Source organism: Cherax quadricarinatus, chromosome 43 (genome assembly GCF_038502225.1).
Source record: "Cherax quadricarinatus isolate ZL_2023a chromosome 43, ASM3850222v1, whole genome shotgun sequence".
NCBI classification, from domain to species: Eukaryota; Metazoa; Arthropoda; class Malacostraca; order Decapoda; family Parastacidae; genus Cherax; species Cherax quadricarinatus.
In genome coordinates this window covers 17,481,129-17,507,168 of record NC_091334.1, presented here as the reverse complement: position 1 = coordinate 17,507,168, position 26,040 = coordinate 17,481,129, and the positions used below count along the sequence as shown (strand labels likewise).

Below are 26,040 nucleotides of genomic sequence, written 5' to 3'. Positions count from 1 at the left end.
CAGTGAAATATAGATAAGTGGTTACAACCTTTTTAGATGCCACAGAAAAAACAGGCAACAAGGGGGGGTTGGCCTGTATGTCAAAGAGTCCCTTATCTGCACGGAGTTGCTGAACACCACAAATGAGGTAGTTGAAGTTCTATCAATAAAGATCGAGAACCAAAACCTAGTCATTGTGATTGTATACAAGCCACCAGATGCAACCTCACAACAGTTCAAGGAACAGCTACTGAAAATTGATTACTGTTTGGAAAACCTTCCAGCTCCATCCCCAAACATCTTACTGCTTGGTGATTTCAACCTAAGGCATACAAAATGGAAGAATGTAGCAAATAATGTTATATCTGAAACAATCCCCGGAGGTAGTGCAGATGAAAGGTCACACACACATGAGCTACTAAGTCTCTGCGAAAAACACACCTGGGCTGTGCACGGTTGGGGTCACAAGTGACATGGTCCTTAGGCAGATAGATAAATTAGAACCTAACAAGTCCCCAGGCCCTGGTGAACTGTGTGCAGGGGTTCTAGGGGAGTGTAAAGAGGAGCTTAGCACACCTTTGGCTAATCTTTTCAACATATCACTACAAACTGGCATGGTGCCAGATAAGTGGAAAATGGCAAATGTGATACCTGTTTTCAAAGCAGGTGACAGGTCCTTAGCTTCGAACTATAGACCAATAAGCCTAACCTCCATAGTGGGAAAATTTATGGAATCAATAATTGCCGAGGCAGTTCGTAGCCACCTTGAAAAGCATAAATTAATCAACGAATCTCAGCATGGTTTTACAAAGGGGCGTTCCTGCCTTACGAATTTATTAACTTTTTTCACTAAGGTATTTGAGGAGGTAGATCATGGTAATGAATATGATATTGTGTATATGGACTTCAGTAAGGCTTTTGACAGGGTCCCACATCAGAGACTATTGAGGAAAATTAAGGCACATGGAATAAGAGGAAAATTTTTTTCCTGGATAGAGGCATGGTTGACAAATAGGCAGCAGAGAGTTTGCATAAATGGGGAGAAATCAGAGTGGGGAAGCGTCACGAGCGGTGTTCCACAGGGGTCAGTGTTGGGCCCCCTGCTGTTCACAATCTACATAAACGACATAGATGAGGGCATAAAGAGCGACATCGGCAAGTTTGCCGATGACACCAAAATAGGCCGTCGAATTCATTCTGACGAGGACATTAGAGCACTCCAGGAAGATTTGAATAGACTGATGCAGTGGTCGGAGAAGTGGCAGATGCAGTTTAATATAGACAAATGCAAAGTTCTAAATGTTGGACAGGACAATAACCATGCCACATATAAACTAAATAATGTAGATCTTTATATTACGGATTGCGAAAAAGATTTAGGAGTTCTGGTTAGCAGTAATCTGAAACCAAGACAACAGTGCATAAGTGTTCGCAATAAAGCTAATAGAATCCTTGGCTTCATATCAAGAAGCATAAATAATAGGAGTCCTCAGGTTGTTCTTCAACTCTACACATCCTTGGTTAGGCCTCATTTAGATTATGCTGCACAGTTTTGGTCACCGTATTACAGAATGGATATAAATTCTCTGGAAAATGTGCAAAGGAGGATGACAAAGTTGATCCCATGTATCAGAAACCTTCCCTATGAGGATAGACTAAGGGCCCTGAATCTGCACTCTCTAGAAAGACGTAGAATTAGGGGGGATATGATTGAGGTGTATAAATTTAAGACAGGAATAAATAAAGGGGATGTAAATAGTGTGCTGAAAATATCTAGCCTAGACAGGACTCGCAGCAATGGTTTTAAGTTGGAAAAATTCAGATTCAGGAAGGATATAAGAAAGTACTGGTTTGGTAATAGAGTTGTGGATGAGTGGAACAAACTCCCGAGTACAGTTATAGAGGCCAGAACGTTGTGTAGCTTTAAAAATAGGTTGGATAAATACATGAGCGGATGTGGGTGGGTGTGAGTTGGACCTGATAGCTTGTGCTACCAGGTCGGTTGCCGTGTTCCTCCCTTAAGTCAATGTGACCTGACCTGACTAGGTTGGGTGCATTGGCTTAAGCCGGTAGGAGACTTGGACCTGCCTCGCATGGGCCAGTAGGCCTTCTGCAGTGTTCCTTCGTTCTTATGTTCTTATGTTCTTATGTTCTTATGTTAAGCCAGCAGATAGTGGAGCCAACAAGACTAGAAAACACACTTGACCTTATCTTCACAAATAATGAGGACCTGATAAGAGACATAAGAATATCAAAAACAACTAATTCCGATCACAACCTAATCGAAGTCCAGACGTACATGCATAGGGGTCCTGAACAGCAGAATGCATGTACCTGTGAAGGTGTCTTCACAAAATATAACTTCTACAACAAGAACATCAACTGGGACCAGGTAAACCATGTCCTAAACGAAACATGTTGGGAAGATGTCTTAAATAACATGGATTCAAACCAGTGGCTTGAAAGGATCAACTTCCTGGCAGCCGAAGCATGTTCTAGGCATATTCCCCTAAGAAAGAAGAAGAGCAGGAGTAAACTGGAGAGAGAAAGACGCTCCCTCTACAGAAGACAACGAAGAGTCGCTGAGCTCCTCAGGAGTGCTAGAATATCTGATACACGAAAGGAGGCGCTGACCAGGGAAGTGGAAACTATCGAACTTAAGTTAAATGACTCTTACAGGAACCAGGAGAGGCAGGAGGAGCTTAAAGCTATTAGTGAAATTGAAAGAAATTCAAAATATTTCTTTTCATATGCCAAAAACAAGGCAAATACCACATCTAGTATCGGGCCCTTACTCAGACAGGATGGGACTTACACAGATGACAACAAGGAAATGAGTGAAATATTGAAATCCCAGTACGACTCTGTATTTAGTGAACCACTAATCGGTCTGAGGATCGATGACCCAAATGATTTCTTCATGAATGAGCCTCAAAACTCCATAAATGTATGCCAGATTTCCGACATTACCCTAACTCCGATAGATTTCGAAAAAGCCATTGACAACATGCCTATGCACTCAGCCCCGGGCCCAGACTCGTGGAACTCTGTTTTCATTAAGAACTGCAAGAAACCCCTTTCGCGTGCCCTAAGTACACTATGGAGGAGGAGCTTGGACATGGGTGAAATTCCACAGTCACTTAAAACAACGGATATAGCCCCACTCCATAAAGGTGGCAGCAAAGCATTAGCTAAGAACTATAGACCAATAGCTCTGACGTCCCACATCATAAAAATCTTTGAAAGAGTGCTAAGAAGCAGGATTGCAAATCACCTGGATTCCCAAAATCTGCACAATCCAGAGCAACATGGGTTCAGGGCAGGTCGCTTCTGCCTCTCACAACTACTGGATCACTATGACATGGCCTTGGATGCACTGGAAGAAAATCAGAATGCAGATGTAATATACACAGGCTTTGCAAAAGCATTTGACAAATGCGATCATGGCGTAATAGCCCATAAAATACGTGCTAAAGGAATAACTGGGAAAGTGGGAAGATGGATCTTCAACTTCCTAACAAATCGAACACAAAGAGTAGTGGTCAACAGAGTTAAATCGGAGGCTGCCATAGTGAAGAGCTCTGTTCCACAAGGCACAGTACTCGCCCCCATCTTATTCCTTATCCTCATATCAGACATAAACAGAGATATACACCACAGCACCGTATCATCCTTTGCGGATGATACTAGGATCTGCATGAGGCTGTCATCTGCTGAGGACGCGGTTAACCTCCAAGAAGATATAAACAAAGTTTTCCAGTGGGCAACGGTAAACAATATGATGTTCAATGAGGACAAATTCCAACTACTCCGTTATGGAAAACTGGAGGAGATAATAACTAGAACAGAGTATACTACAGACTCTGGCCATACAATAGAGCGGAAAAATAATGTAAGGGACCTGGGAGTAGTAATGTCTGAGGATCTCACTTTCAAGGATCACAACAGTGCCACGATCGCACGTGCAAAGAAAATGATAGGATGGATAATGAGAACTTTCAAAACGAGAGATGCCAAGCCAATGATGATCCTTTTCAAATCACTTGTTTTCTCTAGGCTGGAATACTGCTGTACATTAACCTCTCCATTCAAAGCAGGTGAAATCGCAGATCTAGAGAGTGTACAGAGATCCTTTACTGCACGTATAAGTTCTGTCAAGCACCTTAACTACTGGGAACGCTTGGAAGCACTTGACTTGTACTCGTTGGAACGCAGGAGGGAGAGATATATCATAATCTACACTTGGAAAATCTTGGAAGGAATGGTCCCAAATCTGCACACAGAAATCACTCCCTACGAAAGTAAAAGACTGGGCAGGCGATGCAAAATGCCCCCAATAAAAAGTAGGGGCGCCATTGGTACACTAAGGGAAAACACCATAAGTGTCCGGGGCCCAAAACTGTTCAACAGCCTCCCATCAAGCATTAGGGGAATTGCCAATAAGCCCCTGGCTGCCTTCAAGAGAGAGCTGGACAGATACCTAAGGTCAGTGCCGGATCAGCCGGGCTGTGGCTCGTACGTTGGACTGCGTGCGGCCAGCAGTAACAGCCTAGTTGATCAGGCCCTGATCCATCGGGAGGCCTGGTCATGGACCGGGCCGCGGGGGCGTTGATCCCCGGAATAACCTCCAGGTCCCCAACACCTGAACACTTCCAGCAGGTACTGGAGTGTTTTCTTGCCCAGGGTATAACATTCTAGCAGATACTGAAGTTTTTTAACCCTAGTCTCTGGATGCTAACCACAACAGTCAGCTCATACACAGGAACCTATTTTCGCTGTTCATTGACCAAGAGAGCAGGAGAGTAAGCAAGCTTGTCCATAAGGAAGAGAAGGCGGTAAGAGAAAGAGAAAAAAAGGAGAAACAGGGAAAGAAATTTAGGACACCGTCTGGCAGCGGGTAGGTCATAATCTTTGCTTACGTCGTTGAGACGTACACGCTCCTTACTTATGTTGGCGGACGGACTGAAGTCAAGACGACATCTCAGGGGTAGCATCTCAAAGGTCAGGTGATCAGGCAAATGTGAAGGACATATTGATCACTCTACAGACAGTCACACAGGGTCATTCACTTCTCAAGAGTTGTCCAGACTGTATCCTCAGGTTACCCTTTGACTTAAATGATACTCTATAGAGAAAGAGATACATGACCACACAAGCTAGAAATCTTAAATTGATAAAAAAAAAATGCAATCACATACAGACGGGTGCCAACAATCCCCATAGGTAGTGACAAATCGGTTAATTATTGACGAAATATCTGAAAGCTTGAGATTGTAATCCGTGAGGTGATTCAGTTATTTCACAGAGTACAATCTCAGTTACCGTCGCTAATAGATTAAACAGTGTATTGAGGAAATGACAACGTTTTGCCCTGTGTTAATGACTTGATGAAGCTCTATTTAGAGCGAGTCGTTGTCACATTACAAAGTTTGCTCTGCGCCTATCTTTATCTTTCCCCATCTGGGGTCTGAAGAGCCATTGTGATCATCGTAATGTTTTGCGGTACTGCTCACAGCGCGATCTGCGGGTTCGCACTGAACTAGTTGCTCATATTAAAAGAGGAGAAATGTGCCAAGAAATCGAAGACTGTGACTAGTACATTGTATATATGGAAACTCTCTTTTATCTTTAGATATGTGAAGATGGATACGTAGACGGATAGGCGAACGTATTGCAGATGAAGACGGATACGTAGACGGATAGGCGAACGTATTGCAGATGAAGACGGATACATAGACGGATAGGCGAACGTATTGCAGATGAAGACGGATACATAGACGGATAGGCCCCAATAGAAATAAGTCACTTCGACTTTTTTGGACTATCCTAGATAATTTACACATGTCAAACTATGTATGACAGTTGTGTTTATGCGTACCTGTATCTAAATAAACTTACAAACGTGCGACAGACGAAGACAGTTATATAGACGGGTAGGCGAACGTACTGCAGACAGCAGAAGGGCACAGTGACAAGGGAAAAAATGGTGAGGATAAAAGAATGAACAAGTTTGCCGTGTGAGTGAAGGGAGTTGAGGGTGGGTGAACAAGAGCAGGATCACTGCTGAAGGCTAACTGGGAGGCGGACGACATGCCAGTATCTGAGAGTTTTACTCTGGATGACTCTAACATACATGGATGTTAACCTGGCCATTGCAGGATATATACTCCGAGAGGCGTACATCTGTGTATATAAATGGAGAGGTGTATATCTGTGTATTTACAGTATACCAATAGGTATCTCCGAGCATATACACCGATAGGTATTTCTGTACACTGATAGGTGTGTAACTGCGTACATACACCGAGGTATATACCGCTTCGTATATACACAGAGGTATATACCTCTGTGTGTATATACAGATGTATATCTCAACTCCGGGAACGTACAGGTGGGAATACCAACGTTCTTGGGGACTACCATACGTCCTACCCTGCCAAACGTAAGTCTCCATATTCCTTGTACTGAGCTTAGGTATTCTCTGTATCCTTCTCTGTACCTACTATATCCTTCTCTGTTTGCTCTATACCTACTGTATCTTCTGTATCCACTGTATCCTTTGTATCTTCTGTATCCTCTGTATCTTCTGTATCCTCTGTATCTTCTGTATCCTCTGTATCTTCTGTATCCTCTGTATCTTCTGTATCCTCTGTATCTTCTGTATCCACTGTATCCTCTGTATCTTCTGTATCCTCTGTATCTTCTGTATCCTCTGTATCTTCTGTATCCACTGTATCCTTTGTATCTTCTGTATCCTCTGTATCTTCTGTATCCTCTGTATCCTCTGTATCTTCTGTATCCACTGTATCCTTTGTATCTTCTGTATCCTCTGTATCTTCTGTATCCTCTGTATCTTCTGTATCCTCTGTATCTTCTGTATCCACTGTATCCTCTGTATCTTCTGTATCCTCTGTATCTTCTGTATCCACTGTATCCTCTGTATCTTCTGTATCCTCTGTATCTTCTGTATCCACTGTATCCTCTGTATCTTCTGTATCCTCTGTATCTTCTGTATCCTCTGTATCTTCTGTATCCTCTGTATCTTCTGTATCCACTGTATCCTTTGTATCTTCTGTATCCTCTGTATCTTCTGTATCCTCTGTATCTTCTGTATCCTCTGTATCTTCTGTATCCACTGTATCCTTTGTATCTTCTGTATCCTCTGTATCTTCTGTATCCTCTGTATCTTCTGTATCCTCTGTATCTTCTGTATCCACTGTATCCTTTGTATCTTCTGTATCCTCTGTATCTTCTGTATCCTCTGTATCTTCTGTATCCTCTGTATCTTCTGTATCCTCTGTATCTTCTGTATCCTCTGTATCTTCTGTATCCACTGTATCCTCTGTATCTTCTGTATCCTCTGTATCTTCTGTATCCTCTGTATCTTCTGTATCCTCTGTATCTTCTGTATCCTCTGTATCTTCTGTATCCACTGTATCCTTTGTATCTTCTGTATCCTCTGTATCTTCTGTATCCTCTGTATCTTCTGTATCCTCTGTATCTTCTGTATCCACTGTATCCTTTGTATCTTCTGTATCCTCTGTATCTTCTGTATCCTCTGTATCTTCTGTATCCTCTGTATCTTCTGTATCCACTGTATCCTCTGTATCTTCTGTATCCTCTGTATCTTCTGTATCCACTGTATCCTCTGTATCTTCTGTATCCTCTGTATCTTCTGTATCCACTGTATCCTCTGTATCTTCTGTATCCTCTGTATCTTCTGTATCCTCTGTATCTTCTGTATCCTCTGTATCTTCTGTATCCACTGTATCCTTTGTATCTTCTGTATCCTCTGTATCTTCTGTATCCTCTGTATCTTCTGTATCCTCTGTATCTTCTGTATCCACTGTATCCTTTGTATCTTCTGTATCCTCTGTATCTTCTGTATCCTCTGTATCTTCTGTATCCTCTGTATCTTCTGTATCCACTGTATCCTTTGTATCTTCTGTATCCTCTGTATCTTCTGTATCCTCTGTATCTTCTGTATCCTCTGTATCTTCTGTATCCTCTGTATCTTCTGTATCCACTGTATCCTTTGTATCTTCTGTATCCTCTGTATCTTCTGTATCCTCTGTATCTTCTGTATCCACTGTATCTTCTGTATCCTCTGTATCTTCTGTATCCACTGTATCCTCTGTATCTTCTGTATCCTCTGTATCTTCTGTATCCTCTGTATCTTCTGTATCCACTGTATCCTCTGTATCTTCTGTATCCTCTGTATCTTCTGTATCCTCTGTATCTTCTGTATCCACTGTATCCTTTGTATCTTCTGTATCCTCTGTATCTTCTGTATCCTCTGTATCTTCTGTATCCTCTGTATCTTCTGTATCCACTGTATCCTTTGTATCTTCTGTATCCTCTGTATCTTCTGTATCCTCTGTATCTTCTGTATCCACTGTATCCTTTGTATCTTCTGTATCCTCTGTATCTTCTGTATCCTCTGTATCTTCTGTATCCACTGTATCCTTTGTATCTTCTGTATCCTCTGTATCTTCTGTATCCTCTGTATCTTCTGTATCCTCTGTATCTTCTGTATCCACTGTATCCTTTGTATCTTCTGTATCCTCTGTATCTTCTGTATCCTCTGTATCTTCTGTATCCTCTATCTTCTGTATCCTCTGTATCTTCTGTATCCACTGTATCCTTTGTATCTTCTGTATCCTCTGTATCTTCTGTATCCTCTGTATCTTCTGTATCCTCTGTATCTTCTGTATCCTCTGTATCTTCTGTATCCACTGTATCCTTTGTATCTTCTGTATCCTCTGTATCTTCTGTATCCTCTGTATCTTCTGTATCCTCTGTATCTTCTGTATCCTCTGTATCTTCTGTATCCACTGTATCCTTTGTATCTTCTGTATCCTCTGTATCTTCTGTATCCTCTGTATCTTCTGTATCCTCTGTATCTTCTGTATCCACTGTATCCTTTGTATCTTCTGTATCCTCTGTATCTTCTGTATCCTCTGTATCTTCTGTATCCTCTGTATCTTCTGTATCCTCTGTATCTTCTGTATCCACTGTATCCTTTGTATCTTCTGTATCCTCTGTATCTTCTGTATCCTCTGTATCTTCTGTATCCTCTGTATCTTCTGTATCCTCTGTATCTTCTGTATCCTCTGTATCTTCTGTATCCACTGTATCCTTTGTATCTTCTGTATCCTCTGTATCTTCTGTATCCTCTGTATCTTCTGTATCCTCTGTATCTTCTGTATCCTCTGTATCTTCTGTATCCACTGTATCCTTTGTATCTTCTGTATCCTCTGTATCTTCTGTATCCTCTGTATCTTCTGTATCCTCTGTATCTTCTGTATCCACTGTATCCTTTGTATCTTCTGTATCCTCTGTATCTTCTGTATCCTCTGTATCTTCTGTATCCACTGTATCCTTTGTATCTTCTGTATCCTCTGTATCTTCTGTATCCTCTGTATCTTCTGTATCCTCTGTATCTTCTGTATCCACTGTATCCTTTGTATCTTCTGTATCCTCTGTATCTTCTGTATCCTTTGTATCTTCTGTATCCTCTGTATCTTCTGTATCCTCTGTATCTTCTGTATCCTCTGTATCTTCTGTATCCTCTGTATCTTCTGTATCCACTGTATCCTTTGTATCTTCTGTATCCTCTGTATCTTCTGTATCCTCTGTATCTTCTGTATCCACTGTATCCTTTGTATCTTCTGTATCCTCTGTATCTTCTGTATCCTCTGTATCTTCTGTATCCTCTGTATCTTCTGTATCCACTGTATCCTTTGTATCTTCTGTATCCTCTGTATCTTCTGTATCCTCTGTATCTTCTGTATCCTCTGTATCTTCTGTATCCACTGTATCCTCTGTATCTTCTGTATCCTCTGTATCTTCTGTATCCTCTGTATCTTCTGTATCCTCTGTATCTTCCGTATCCACTGTATCCTTTGTATCTTCTGTATCCTCTGTATCTTCTGTATCCTCTGTATCTTCTGTATCCTCTGTATCTTCTGTATCCACTGTATCCTTTGTATCTTCTGTATCCTCTGTATCTTCTGTATCCTCTGTATCTTCTGTATCCTCTGTATCTTCTGTATCCTCTGTATCTTCTGTATCCTCTGTATCTTCTGTATCCTCTGTATCTTCTGTATCCACTGTATCCTTTGTATCTTCTGTATCCACTATATCTTCTGTCTCTACTGTATCCTCTCTGTATCTCCTGTCTCTACTGTATCCTTCTCTGCATCCACTGTATGCTCTCTGTATCTCCTGTCTCTACTGTATCCTTCTCTGCATCCACTGTATGCTCTCTGTATCTCCTGTCTCTGCTGTATTCTTCTCTGTCTCTACTGTATCCACTGTATCCTCTGTATCCACGGTAACCTTCTCTGTATATTCTGTCTCTACTGTATCCTTCTCTGTATCCACTGTATCCTTCTCTGTCTACTGTATCCTCTGTATCCACTGTATCCTTCTCTGTATCCACTGTATCATTCTTTGCGTGCTTTCAGCAAAATGTGACCATTCTGTTGTAGGTTGATGAGACGTATACATTGAACACACACACACACACACACAAACGCACATTCATGTACTAGACGCACACACACACACACACGCGCGCGCGCGCGCGAGCGCCAGCGAAGAGGCGGGGCCAGGAGCTATGAATCGACCCCTGCAACCACAAATAGGTGAGTACGCACACACAGACATGCAAAGTATTTAGCACAGTGCAGGTCTAAGCCGCCGCTTTGACCTTTTGACCTGACCTCCTGCTGTCCTGGATCACGTACATAATTCTCTCTCTCTCTCTCTCTCTCTCTCTCTCTCTCTCTCTCTCTCTCTCTCTCTCTCTCTCTCTCTCTCTCTCTCTCTCTCTCTCTCTCTCTCTCTCTTTCTCTCTCTCTCGTACACACACACACACACAAAACAAGAAGTCAGAGGCTGCAAAACTCACTCAATGAAAAGGATCTTGGGGTGAGCATCATAACGAGCACATCTGAGGCGCACATTAACCAAATAAATAATAAAAAAAACGGCACAATACCGTGACTGGAACGATACACAAATAACCCGCAGACGGACCGAAACGTCGTCGTAAGCTCCTCTCTTCTATGTGCGGGTTATTTGTGTATCAACCAAATAACTGCAGCAGTATATGGGCGCCTGGCAAACCTGAGAACAGCGTTCCGACAACTAAATAAGGAGCCATTCACGACACTACACTGTGTACGTCAGACCCATACTGGAGTATGCAACACCAGTGTGGAACCCACACCTGGTCAAACACGTCAAGAAATTAGAGAAAGCGCAAAGGTTTGAAACAGGACTAGTCCCGGAGCTGAGGGGTTTGTCCTACGAGGAGAAGACAGGAAGGATAGGGTGGACATGATAACAATATATAAAATACTGAGAGGAATTGATAAGGTGGATAGAGACGGAATATTTCAGAGATGTGACACAGGAACAAGGCGACATAACTGGAAGTTGAATACTCAGATGAGCTGCAAGGATGTTAGGAAGTATTTCTTCAGTCAACGAGTTGTCCGGAAGTGGAACAATCTGGAGAGTGATGTAATGGAGGCAGGATCCATGCATAGCTTTAAGAAGAGGTATGATAATGCTCATGGAGCAGGAAGAGTGGACCAAGTAGCGACCAGTGTAGAGGCGGGGCCAGAATCTGTGAATCGACCCCTACAACCACAATTAGGTGATTACAAACACACACACACCTGACGACACTGGAGGACAGGAGAGATAGGGGGACATGATAACGACATACAAAATACTGAGAGGAATTGACAAGGTGGACAAAGACAGGATGTTCCATACATTGGACACAGTAACAAGGGGTCACAGTTGGAAGTTGAAGACACAGATAAATCACAGGGATGTTAGGAAGTATTTCTTCAGCCACAGAGTAGTCAGTAAGTGGAATAGTTTGGGAAGCGATGTAGTGGAGGCAGGATCCATACATAGCTTTAAGCAGAGGTATGATAAAGCTCACGGCTCAGGGAGAGTGACCTAGTAGCGATCAGTGAAGAGGCGGGGCCAGGAGCTCGGACTCGATCCCCGCAACCTCATCTAGGTGAGTACAACTAGGTGAGTACACACACACACACACACACACACACACACACACACACACACACACACACACACACACACACACACACACTGTGGACGTAATAAGAGTAAGTTTGATAGCGCTTAAGAGGCCAGAAACCAGTAATACCGGTCAGCGAAGCTTACCAGACTGAGCAAGGAGAGCTGCATCGACCCCCCGCAAACAAAAAACGGTGACTACACACACACATGTAGCAACAACGACCCCCTTAAACAGTGGTCAGCAGCATGTTCACCTTGTTCACCTAACGGACCTGGCTTCACCTGTCACCTTGCAAATTAAGTTTCACTGGCTGGCTAACCTGGAAGGGAAGGTGATGTGGGAAAGAGGGAGGGAAGGAATAAGGAGAAAGGGGAGGGCGATATGCCTTGTGATATACCCGTGACTGGTTTCGAGAGTCCTACTTTCGCAGCCCGGCCACTCTTCTAGTGCTTGTCTAATCAACCAGGCTGTTGCTGTTGACGTCCCACTGGCCCACATATCGATCACAGCCTGGTATTTCTGGTATCTTCTGGTAAAATGCTGAATTGTTTAGGCCACGGATGTTGATACAGGGTTCTCGTGTTCTTTCCATGGCCTCCCAGCATTTCACTGCGTTTATTTTACATTTCCTCTCACATCGCTCAAGCACGACTCATGGTAGTGTGTAATTTTGATGATTAAGTCCTCCAGTATCTCCCATGTATATCTCTCCTCCGTTCCAGAGAGTACATATTCAGTACTTTTACTATCTTAATGCTTTGCTGGCTCTGTGGGAGCAGCAAACGATCTACGTACCTCTTCCAGCTCTGAGATCTCTCCTGCCTTGAAAGGAGTCGTCAACACCGAACAGTACTCCAGGAAAGAGAGAAAAAGTTATTTGAGTAGTGTTATCATTGGCAATATTTCTTTTGTTTTGAAAGTTATCACTGTTTTTCTAACTTTTGCACTACTTGCCATACTGTGTTCCCGAGAGCATAGATCGGCTGACATTATTAAATAAGATCTATTACATGTTCCTTCCGATCCTCTCTGTGTTATGTAGATATCTGCTGGTGTCTACACAACACAGGAGGGAGTCTACACAACACAGGAGGGAGTCTACACAACACAGGAGGGAGTCTACACAACACAGGAAGGAGTCTACACAACACAGGAGGGAGTCTACACAACACAGGAGGGAGTCTACACAACACAGGAGGGAGTCTACACAACACAGGAAGGAGTCTACACAACACAGGAGGGAGTCTACACAACACAGGAAGGAGTCTACACAACACAGGAGGGAGTCTACACAACACAGGAAGGAGTCTACACAACACAGGAGGGAGTCTACACAACACAGGAAGGAGTCTACACAACACAGGAAGGAGTCTACACAACACAGGAAGGAGTCTACACAACACAGGAGGGAGTCTACACAACACAGGTAGGCGTTTACAGAACATAAGAAGGTGTCTTTTGAGTTTTTCACTTTTTCCATATCTAAGCAGTTGGAATTAGTCACCACTGAACATCGTGTTATTCTCCACTCTCTTGCAGTTTTCCCATGAGTTAAACTTAGATGACTTTCATGTTTATTTTTGTATCATCTGCACGTGATGATACGAAGCTGTGGCGCGAGTTTTTATCTATCTGCTATGAAGACGAAAAAATGCAGGTGCTAGAGCCGTGCCTTGAGGTAAAGAGCTTTGCCAATGCTTGGTTTTGACTTTTGTTTACCACTAATCAGAAAATTACTTACCTCTAGCCGGAAACTGAAGTTTCCATTTGCCTACCTTTCCCTCGTGAGGGGCAAGAGTGAGGAACTACGAGGGGAGAGGATGAGAGGACGGAGGATCTAACCAGTACCACACCTTGTTCCCAGTGATCCACACAAATTCAACCACACTACCCATCCACGCCACCCATCTCGACGCTTAACTGGCCGCAACATTCGCTCACCCTCCTATCACCCACACCAACCTACAGGACCTACGAACCTGTCTACCCTACCTTACCAGTCTCTCTCTCTCTCTCTCTCTCTTTCTCTCTCTCTCTCTCTCTCTCTCTCTCTCTCTCTCTCTCTCTCTCTCTCTCTCTCTCTCTCTCTCTCTCTCTCTCTCTGAGTCTATCTCTCGATCTATCTTTTGCTTGTGGACTGAGTGTTATCAAAGCATGCCTCGCAGCGTTACATTCCTTCACATTTACCATGTCACTTTCTCTTATTTTCCTCCTCCTCACCTCTCTTCCTCCCCGTTTTTGTTTTGTCTCCACTGTTCACTTTCCCTTGCCTCCTGTTGCCCATTACTTTCCCCCGTTGAACGTCCCAGGATGACTTTCTGTGCCCAAGGCAAATAGGTGAAATAATCTTCGCTAGAGAATCATAGACTACAGCTTGTCTCTCCCTGAAGGAAGAGAAGACAGGAGAGAAGAGGAAAGAGGGAGTACGATAGAGGGAGGAGGAAGGAAGTAGAGTGGGGAGGGATATATATATATATATATATATATATATATATATATATATATATATATATATATATATATATATATATATATATATATATATATATATATATGCAAGGAATTCGCAAGAGCAGGCGAAATATACACAAACACTGATCTCTGGCTGAAGGAGACTCGAACCTACGAACCTTGGAACAAGGTACGCAGTGCTTTACCATTCTACCCACACTGGACCAATACCTTGGAGTCCAGCTTGCGCTAGACTTTGATCCAAGCAGCCAGCTTTCAGGGAGAAGGCTTACAGCTTTTCATCTCATCCCCTGCATGCATCAGCCTTACTAGAGATATTAACAATGCAAGGAATTCGCAAGAGCAGGCGAAATATACACAAACACTGATCACTGCGTACCTTGTTCCAAACCTGAGAATAGCGTTCCGGTACCTCAGTAAGGAATCGTTCAAGACTTTATACACTGTGTACGTCAGGCCCATACTGGAGTACGCAGCACCAGTTTGGAACCCACACCTGGTCAAACACCTCAAGAAATTAGAGAAAGTGCAAAGGTTTGCAACAAGGCTAGTTCCAGAGCTAAGGGGAATGTCCTATGAAGAAAGGTTAAGGGAAATCGGTCTGACAACACTGGAGGACAGGAGGGTCAGGGGAGACATGATAACGACATACAAAATACTGCGTGGAATAGACAAGGTGGACAGAGACAGGATGTTCCAGAGATGGGACACAGAAACAAGGGGTCACAATTGGAAGCTGAAGACTCAGGTGAGTCAAAGGGATGTTAGGAAGTATTTCTTCAGTCATAGAGTGGTTAGGAAGTGGAATAGTCTGGCAAGCGATGTAGTGGAAGCAGGAACTATACATAGTTTTAAGACGAGGTATGATAAAGCTCATGGAGCAGGGGGAGAGAGGACCTAGTAGCGGTCGGTGAAGAGGCGGGGCCAGGAGCTGAGTCTCGACCCCTGCAGCCACAATTAGGTGAGTACAATTAGGTGAGTACACACACACCATGGACGGCAGTGCTGGTAGCTTCTAGCAATTCTCAAAGATGTATTAATTGAGGTGAAACTTGGAGAAACTTTGTATCACCCAGGATTAAGAGGTTCACTGTGTCTATGTTATTTGGTACACACCAGGGGTGGCGAGGCTACACTCCCCCCACACTCTATCAACCACACTTCAGTACACAACGATTAAAGTTAATTAAGTGTATATACACTTGAGAACTAGACCTGTATACCAGATGAATATAGTAGAAGAAGGATAAGTGCTCCCCTCTCTGTGTTCGACTGAAGCCTACTGTGTAGGCGTAACGTTTCGGAATGAAGATACCTAACTATTGTACACGTGTCTGGCTTATGAGCTTGTTGGTATTATATACCAATACCATTATGATATTCATGTACATATTAAGCCATTAAGGGAGACGTTTCGCCACTAGTTGCTTGATCAGTCCTATTTGATTCGTGGAGGGTGAGGTCCCCGACGGTGTCCACACTCTGAGAACCACCAATTATCATACAGTGTGAACTAAAATGTTATCTTTAAGAAATGTCCCGAAGTGTATTCAAATGTTTTATACAATCTGTCGGTATTCCCATACTATTTACAACCACCTGTGTACACACTGATATAGGACTATATATCTTATCGATATACTGAGATAGGGGAGCACACCTCTAGTGGTAAATGAATTGATAGGTCTACACACCTTGGGTTGTAAATGTATACACACCTCTTGTGTATACATTTAGAAAGATTTGTATATACATGTACGCTTAGAAAGTCCTACACCAAGGTCTGTCATTTGTAATAGCCTGGTTGATCAGGCCCGGAAGTCTACCTAAGATCTACCTGAAGTGTTCCTAGAGTCATCGCCTCCCCAGCCCGGTCCCAGACCAGGCCTACGGGCCTGACCAACTATACACTTACTGCCGGCCGCGCATGCCGTTCAACGTATAAACCACAGCCCGTTAAGTCAGGTATTGACTTTAGGAACCTATTCAGTTCACTTCTGAAGACAGGAAGGAGTGTGTTGGTCATCTTGTTCTGATGAGAGGCTATTAACAGCCTTAGGCGAATTACGCTTATTGTGTTCCCTCTTAGTGTCTTATGGTACACTTATAGCGATAATAATAACGATAATTGTAATAATGATAATGACGATGATAATAACGATAATAATAATGATAAAAATAATGATAATGTATGGTTGGTGAGGCTGATGATGCAGGGAGAAAGTTGTGTGAGGGAATGCTGTCAGTCCGGGGGGAAACATTACTGGTACTGGTTGCTTACTGATTAATGCAACTCTGGTAGCTACGTCTCACTCTCTCTCTCTCTCTTGTTCTCATCCTCTCTCTCTCTATTTTCATCTTCACCCTCTTTTATCATCTCATCCTCTCCCTATTTCATTCTCTCATCCTTTCCCGCTTTCATGTTCTCTCATCCTCTCACTCATTCTCGTATCCTCTTCCCTATTTCATACTTTTTCATCCTCTCCCTATTTCACCCTCTCCTTATTATCTCCTACCTCTGATGGCGTATGTAGCCGTTGTTCCTGCCTTTCTGATAATTGGTCGAGAAATATAGAAAGTCACTATAAATGTTTAAATTAACTAACAGGTGTGGAAGCTCAGTTGTAGAAGACCGCGTTAGCGTAGAGTTATTATTGAAACAATTAAGAGTAAGATGGAGAAAAGGAACACAGATGAACAAGGAGGCTTTAGAAAGGGTAGGGGGAGTGTAGACCAAGTGTTTACAATGAAACATAGGTGAACGGTATTTAGATAAGGGTAAAGAGGCTTTTGTTGCATTTATGAATGTTACTGTTAAAGCCATGCAGGGAATGGCCACAAACAACCACCTTGGCCAGGGAAGCTGAAATGGAGAGAAAAGGTATCTGTTATCCACACTATGCGGTATAATGCAGCTCTGGGGTAACTTTAAATAGAACTTTGGGAAGAATTAAACATAGGTGGATGGGTACATGAGTGGGTGTGGGTGAATAAGAGTTGGACCTCTCTAGCATGGGCTACTAGTAATACTGGTTGAATTCCCGACAAAATGTTAGGTAAAAGGACGCAGATATAACTAATGTGATATTTATTGTGGCAACTTTTCGCTCTCCAGGAACTTTGTCAAACCTAACGTTACCGGCTTGACAAAGTTTCTGGAGAGCGAAACGTTGCCATAAGAAAATGTCACTTTAGTTACATCTGTATTCTTTTACCAAACATGGGTCAATAAGCCCGCCACAGTGTTCACTGTGTACATGGTAAGGGAAGAAGGATGTGTTGATATTGCAAAGGGAAGAGATAAGGGTTAATGGGAGGGGGAGAGGAGTAACGGAAGGGATTTAAGAGAATGTTGAGGCTTACTATACGTGTTCACTTATTGAGGAATATAGAGAAATAACAAGTATAATAACTTATGTGACATGTCAAGAGTACACGAGCACAACACTAAAGACCAGTCATAGGTAAAGCACTGGCACCATCCCAGCACTAGCCAGGTGTGGCAACACTGCTAAGAGAAAGAGATGTGGGGAGAAGATGGTAGCACTTTAAGCAAGTTACATCACTATTTTATCAACTTTCGTTTTTATTATCCTACTTATCGGCGAAAACACGACACTAATAGTATTGTGTGGGAGGTGTTGATGATGTGCGGTATAGAGTAGTGATTTATGTGATGGTAATGGAGGGTCTTGCTACGTTCAGTGTGGAGCTGAGCACTTCTCCAGGCTGAGGGACTGACTACCTCAGATCTACTACTTCAAGGTTCATTCTCCAGGCTGAGGGACTGACTACCTCAGATCTACTACTTCAAGGTTCATTCTCCAGGCTGAGGGACTGACTACCTCAGATCTACTACTTCAAGGTTCATTCTCCAGGCTGAGGGACTGACTACCTCAGATCTACTACTTCAAGGTTCATTCTCCAGGCTGAGGGACTGACTACCTCAGATCTACTACTTCAAGGTTCATTCTCCAGGCTGAGGGACTGACTACCTCAGATCTACTACTTCAAGGTTCATTCTCCAGGCTGAGGGACTGACTACCTCAGATCTACTACTTCAAGGTTCATTCTCCAGGCTGAGGGACTGACTACCTCAGATCTACTACTTCAAGGTTCATTCTCCAGGCTGAGGGACTGACTACCTCAGATCTACTACTTCAAGGTTCATTCTCCAGGCTGAGGGACTGACTACCTCAGATCTACTACTTCAAGGTTCATTCTCCAGGCTGAGGGACTGACTACCTCAGATCTACTACTACAAGGTTCATTCTCCAGGCTGAGGGACTGACTACCTCAGATCTACTACTACAAGGTTCATTCTCCAGGCTGAGGGACTGACTACCTCAGATCTACTACTACAAGGTTCATTCTCCAGGCTGAGGGACTGACTACCTCAGATCTACTACTTCAAGGTTCATTCTCCAGGCTGAGGGACTGACTACCTCAGATCTACTACTTCAAGGTTCATTCTCCAGGCTGAGGGACTGACTACCTCAGATCTACTACTTCAAGGTTCATTCTCCAGGCTGAGGGACTGACTACCTCAGATCTACTACTTCAAGGTTCATTCTCCAGGCTGAGGGACTGACTACCTCAGATCTACTACTACAAGGTTCATTCTCCAGGCTGAGGGACTGACTACCTCAGATCTACTACTTCAAGGTTCATTCTCCAGGCTGAGGGACTGACTACCTCAGATCTACTACTACAAGGTTCATTCTCCAGGCTGAGGGACTGACTACCTCAGATCTACTACTACAAGGTTCATTCTCCAGGCTGAGGGACTGACTACCTCAGATCTACTACTTCAGGGTTCATTCTCCAGGCTGAGGGACTGACTACCTCAGATCTACTACTACAAGGTTCATTCTCCAGGCTGAGGGACTGACTACCTCAGATCTACTACTTCAGGGTTCATTCTCCAGGCTGAGGGACTGACTACCTCAGATCTACTTCAGGGTTCATTCTCCAGGCTGAGGGACTGACTACCTCGGATCTACTTCAGGGTTCATTCTCCAGGCTGAGGGACTGACTACCTCAGATCTACTTCAGGGTTCATTCTCCAGGCTGAGGGACTGACTACCTCAGATCTACTACTACAAGGTTCATTCTCCAGGCTGAGGGACTGACTACCTCAGATCTACTACTTCAGGGTTCATTCTCCAGGCTGAGGGACTGACTACCTCAGATCTACTTCAGGGTTCATTCTCCAGGCTGAGGGACTGACTACCTCAGATCTACTTCAGGGTTCATTCTCCAGGCTGAGGGACTGACTACCTCAGATCTACTTCAGGGTTCATTCTCCAGGCTGAGGGATTGACTACCTCAGATCTACTTCAGGGTTCATTCTCCAGGCTGAGGGACTGACTACCTCAGATCTACTATTTCAAGGTTCATTCTTCAGGCTGAGGGACTGACTACCTCAGATCTACTACTTCAAGGTTCATTCTTCAGGCTGAGGGACTGACTACCTCAGATCTACTACTTCAAGGTTCATTCTTCAGGCTGAGGGACTGACTACCTCAGATCTATTACTTCAAGGTTCATTCTCCAGGCTGAGGGACTGACTACCTCAGATCTACTACTTCAAGGTTCATTCTCCAGGCTGAGGGACTGACTACCTCAGATCTATTACTTCAAGGTTCATTCTTCAGGCTGAGGGACTGACTACCTCAGATCTACTACTTCAAGGTTCATTCTCCAGGCTGAGGGACTGACTACCTCAGATCTATTACTTCAGGCTCATTCTCAAGGCTGAGAGGACCACCTCAAAACTACGTCTTCAAAGGTGATGGACTGATTACATCGTCTTTACATCTCTACTGCTTCTGCTGCCTTTCCTGTATTCGACTGCAAAAGCCTACTGTGTAGGCGAAACGTTTCGGAATAAATATACATGTAACTGTTGCACATATCTAAACCAGCCCTTCCAGAGATGTGCCCTGATAAAGCTCAGATTCCAGGGACTGAAGAATCTTCCTCGGATCAAGCCCCATCACCTTTCATTTCTCCAAACGTTGTTTGACCCCTACGGGTTTAACTTTCCCCAGAATACAGTAATAATCATCAGTGAAACATTTACAAGACAGGGTTTTCTTCCAGCACCGTTGGTGGAAAGTCCGGTTCCACAATTGTGCGGATAATGCATTTTGATTATAAATATTACAGAGGATGAGCATGTAAATTAAATTAAAATAAACTCCTGGCGTGTTTCAGTGGGTTAATGTTGACCAATATAATGGTTTAGTGTGATTAATGGGGAGTTTAAAACCTATCGACTATACAAATTGTGAGTTCATTACCTTTGTAAATTGTGAGTTCATTACCTTTGTAAATTGTGAGTTCATTACCTTTGTAAATTGTGAGTTCATTACCTTTGTAAATTGTGAGTTCATTACCTCTGTAACTTGCTCAGCTATCAAAACTTTGGAGTCCAGTCCCTGGACCAATTATGTACCTCTGTAATCTTTTGACTACCGCCCACAGGATGGGTATGGGGTGCATAATAAACATATTAAACTAACTAACTATACAAGGGTCATTAAGGCCGCACGTAACCTCACAACCAGAGAGCATGACACTAGTCACTAGAGTAGAGATTAAAGCAAACTCTCAACATATATACACACACCGAGAGAAATACACCTCTGTGTATATCTGTGTCGACGTGCTTTGTTTGGTGGGATTAGTAACATGTTTTTATTTTCTCGAGTTTCTAGTGATAAATGCTTGTTATTGTCGAGGAGGGAAGTGTAGAGTGTGGTAATGGTGGTGGTAGTTTCACTTAGTGTTTGTGTGTGCTTTCTTTTACCTGATTTAATGTTTATGTTGGTGACTTAGTGTTTTGTTGGCTCTCTCTCTCTCTCTCTCTCTCTCTCTCTCTCTCTCTCTCTCTCTCTCTCTCTCTCTCTCTCTCTCTCTCTCTCTCTCTCTCTCTCTCTCTCTCTCGTGAAGTAAACCTCATTATCTTTCATACTCCAGTCGCTTTATGGTTCTTGCGACTTTAACGCTTCATGATAATAATTTAAGCCCAGTTTTTACTATTTCAGATCATCGGAGGAGAGGAAGAGGTTGAGAAGCAGCCATGAGCGGCCGGCAGCGATATGCAAGCCTGCCTGCCTTCCTTGTACTGGTGGTGGTTGTGATGGTGGGCAGCCATGCCCTGCTCATGGATACGTGTGACGGCAAACCTCACCAGGTCACCCTCAACACCCAGGCCAAGGCTTATATTGGTAAGACAGATCATTGTGAGGAAGCCCGTGGTGAGAGAGGGAGTGAGTTGACTGGAGATGCTAAGCTGGTGGCATCACCTCTTACCTTCTCCAGCTCTACCTGGAACAGGACACAATGTCCTGCAAGTGTAGTTTCACGTCACACAGAAGAAAGTTCATTATTGATATCCTAATATCTGTTCTCAGACACTAAGATATATCCTAGTGTGTTCTCAGATGCTGGGATATATCCTTGTTGGTTGTCAAACCAGGATGTATCCTAGTGTCTTCTCAGACGCCTGGGAAACTGTTGGGGAAATAATCTTGTAAAATGAAGTGAGGCTTTAGAAAAAGTCAAGAGATGATGGATGACACCAGTCACTTAGTAAGTCGTAGACTGTGAAAGAAAGGTATATGTTGAAAAACAAGCTTTTAATGTACGCTATTTAGCTATTTAGTTTGTTCTTTGAAGTGTCCTTTTAAAATCACTGTTGTCGGCAGTATGCAATTTTGAAGCTCCTAGATTTAATAATGGTCCGAAACACTGTCTAGCTTTCATTTACAGTTTGTTGGTTGTGAATTTCATATTATTGCAAGTGACGGATCACGAAATGCACCAGAGATTCTTGGCAAATTTCTAAACACTAGGACTGACTCGATTCTTCTGCTTCTGAGAGCCTGCCTAGTAGCTCGACCTTTTAAGAGTAAATTTAAATAATAGCGTTAGTGAACATACCGTAATAATCTTAATGGAGAAGTCTCTCTGAGTCCATTAATTGGCTCCTTGTGTTGGTCTGCTTCAAATACTTCGTGAATATCATGCCTACGCCGATGACTGCGTTAGTTACCATTTTGTCCTAGGCACATGTCGATTAGACACTAGGCCTGGTGTGTGTGTACTCACCTATTTGTGGTTGCAGGGGTCGAGTCATAGCTCCTGGCCCCGCCTCTTCACTGATTGCTACTAGGTCCTCTCTCTCCCTGCTCCATGAGCTTTATCATACCTCGCCTTAAAACTATGTATGGTTCCCGCCTCCACTACTTCACTTTCTAGACTATTCCACGACTTGACTACTCTATGACTGAAGAAATACTTCCTAACATCCCTTTGATTCATCTGAGTCTTCAACTTCCAATTGTGACCTCTTGTGTATGTGTCCCATCTCTGGAACATCCTGTCTTTGTCCACCGTGTCTATTCTGCGCAGTATTTTATATGTCGTTATCATGTCTCCCCTGACCCTCCTGGCCTCCAGTGTCGTCAGGCCGATTTCCCTCAACCTTTCTTCGTACGACAATCCCCGTAGCTCTGGGACTAGTCTTGTTGCAAACCTTTGCACTTTCTCTAATTTCTTGACGTGCTTGACTAGGTGTGGATTCCAAACTGGTGCTGCATACTCCAGTATGGGCCTGACGTAAATGGTATACAGTGTCTTGAACGACTCCTTATTGAGGTATCGGAACGCTATCCGTAGGTTTGCCAGGCGCCCGTATGCTGCAGCAGTTATCTGATTTATGTGCGCCTCAGGAGATATGCTCGGTGTTATACTCACCCCCAGATCTTTTTCCTTGAGTGAGGTTTGCAGTCTTTGGCCATCTAAACTATATTGTGTCTGCGGTCTTCTTTGCCCTTCCCCAATCTTCATGACTTTGCATTTGGCAGGGTTAAACTCAAGGAGCCAGTTTCTGGACCAGGCTTGTAGCCTGTCCAGGTCTCTTTGTAGTCCTGCCTGGTCCTCATCCGATTTGATTCTTCTCATTAACTTCACATCATCTGCAAACAAGGACACTTCTGAGTCTATCCCTTCCGTTATGTCGTTCACATATACCAAGAACAGCACAGGTCCTAGGACTGACCCCTGTGGAACCCCGCTTGTCACAAGCGCCCACTCTGACACCTCGTCACGTACCATGACTCGTTGTTGCCTCCCTGTCAGGTATTCTCTGATCCATTGCAGTGCCTTTCCTGTTATGTGTGCCTGATCTTCTAGCTTTTTCAGTAACCTCTTGTGAGGAACTGTGTCGAAGGCCTTTTTGCAGTCCAAAAAAATGCAGTCGATCCACCCCTCTCTCTCTTGTCTTACTTCTGTCACCTTGTCATAAAACTCTAGTAGGTTTGTGACACAGGATTTTCCTTCCCTGAAACCATGCTGGTTGTCAATTATACACTTGTTTCTTTCCAGGTGCTCCACCACTCTCCTCCTGATGATCTTCTCCATGACCTTGCATACTATACACGTTAGTGATACAGGTCTGTAGTTTAGTGCCTCATGTCTGTCTCCCTTTTTAAAAATTGGAACTACATTTGCCATCTTCCATACCTCAGGGAGTTGCCCAGTTTCAAATGATGTGTTGAAGATCTTTGTTAATGGCACACACAATATCTCTGCTCCCTCTTTAAGGACCCACGGAGAGATGTTGTCTGGTCCCACCGCCTTTGAGGTGTCAAGTTCGCATAGCAGCTTCTTCACTTCCTCCTTGGTTATATGTACCTCATCCAGCACTTGCTGGTGTACCCCCCTGTTCTGATTTCCTGGAGTCCTACTGGTTTCCACTGTAAATACTTCTTTAAATCTCGTGTTGAGCTCCTGACATACCTCTCGGTCGTTTCTTGTGAATTCCCCATCACCCTTCCTCAGTCTGATTACCTGGTCCTTGACTGTTGTTTTCCTCCTGATGTGGCTGTACAACAGCTTCGGGTCAGTCTTGACTTTCGATGCTATGTCATTTTCATATTGTCGCTGAGCCTCCCTTCTTATCTGTGCATATTCATTTCTGGCTCTTCGGCTAATCTCTTTATTTTCCTGAGTTCTCTGTCTTCTGTACCTTTTCCATTCTCTAGTACACCTAGTTTTTGCCTCCCTACACCTTTGGGTGAACCAAGGACTCGTTCTGTTCTTCCCATTATTTCTGTTTCCCTTGGGAACAAACCTCTCCTCTGCCTCCTTGCATTTTGTTGCCACATAGTCCATCATTTCTTGTACTGGTTTTCCTGTCAGTTCCCTCTCCCACTGAATGTTTTGAAGGAAGTTCCTCATGCCTGAGTAGTTCCCCCTTTTGTAGTTTGGTTTTTCCCACCCTATTCCTGCTACTCTCTCCACTTGGAGCTCAACTATGTAGTCGAAGCACAGAACCACATGATCACTAGCTCCCAGGGGCCTTTCATACAAGATATCCTCGATGTCTGAACTACTCAATGTGAATACAAGGTCCAGTCTTGCTGGTTCATCTTCTCCTCTCTCTCTGGTAGTGTCTCTAACATGTTGATGCATGAGGTTTTCCAGTACTACATCCATCATCTTGGCTCTCCATGTTTCGGAACCCCCATGGGGCTCCAGGTTTTCCCAGTCAATCTCCTTGTGATTGAAATCACCCATAACTAGTAACTTTGCTCCCCCCACATGTGCTCTCCTGGCCACCTCGGCTAGTGCGTCGACCATGGCTCTGTTGCTCTCATCGTATTCTTCTCTTGGTCTCCTGCAGTTCTGTGGTGGGTTGTACATTACTGCAATTATCACCTTATGTCCCTCAGACTGGATTGTTCCTACTAAGTAGTCCCTTTCACCCGTGCCATCCATTCCTTCCATTTTCTCAAAACCCCACTGGCTTTTAATGAGCAGTGCAACTCCTCCTCCCCCTCTCCTCCCTCTGTCTTTCCTGAGGATTTGATATCCGGGTGGAAAGATTGAATCTGTTATTATTCTGGTGAGTTTTGTTTCTGTGAGTGCTATTATGTCTGGGGATGTCTCCTTGATTCTTTCATGCCACTCCTCATACTTATTTGTTATTCCATCTGCATTTGTATACCATACCTTCAACTTCTTTTCTAAGACTGTGGTCTGGGAGGTGTATTGGGGTTGGGGAAGTGGGAGACCTGATAAGGAACTATGGGTGGTTGCTGTGGGGGTGGAGTTTGTAATGTAGTGGGTGGGGGCATTGGATATGACATGGGTGTTTTGGTTTAGAGTGTTTGGCTGCACTGGGGTTGACCTGGTTGGGAGGCTTCTATAGGAAGCTGTGAGGGAGGTTGTATTTGATCTTCTTCCTGTGTCTGCGATCTCCTGTCTTTCTTCTCCATCCCCTCTCTTTCCTCCTTTCTCCTTTGTATCATCTCTCTCAGTTTCCGCCTTTCGTCTTGTGTTCTGTCGCGGTCGAGATACACCTTCCTGTATTCCGGCATGTCCCTTAATCGTGCTTTCTCCCACAGTATCCTGTTCCGAGTCGATTCTGCCTTGAAGGTCACTTTCACTGGCCGGGTTCTTTTTTTTACAAACCCCCCTATTCTCCGAAAATTTTCCAGCTGGGTCAT

General features: G+C 43.7%; 1 protein-coding gene across 2 annotated transcripts in view; it reads left to right on the top strand.

Annotated features, from left to right (window-relative positions):
* The window catches only part of LOC128694146 (uncharacterized), a 179,979-nt gene that overhangs the window by 44,490 nt on the left and 109,449 nt on the right, over positions 1 to 26,040 (top strand). For both annotated transcript variants that reach the window (XM_070093626.1, XM_070093627.1), the window contains exon 2: positions 21,571 to 21,753. In XM_070093626.1, the coding sequence (XP_069949727.1) occupies positions 21,606 to 21,753 (148 nt within the window). In that variant the 5' untranslated portion in view covers positions 21,571 to 21,605. The remainder of the gene's footprint in view (positions 1 to 21,570; positions 21,754 to 26,040) is intronic.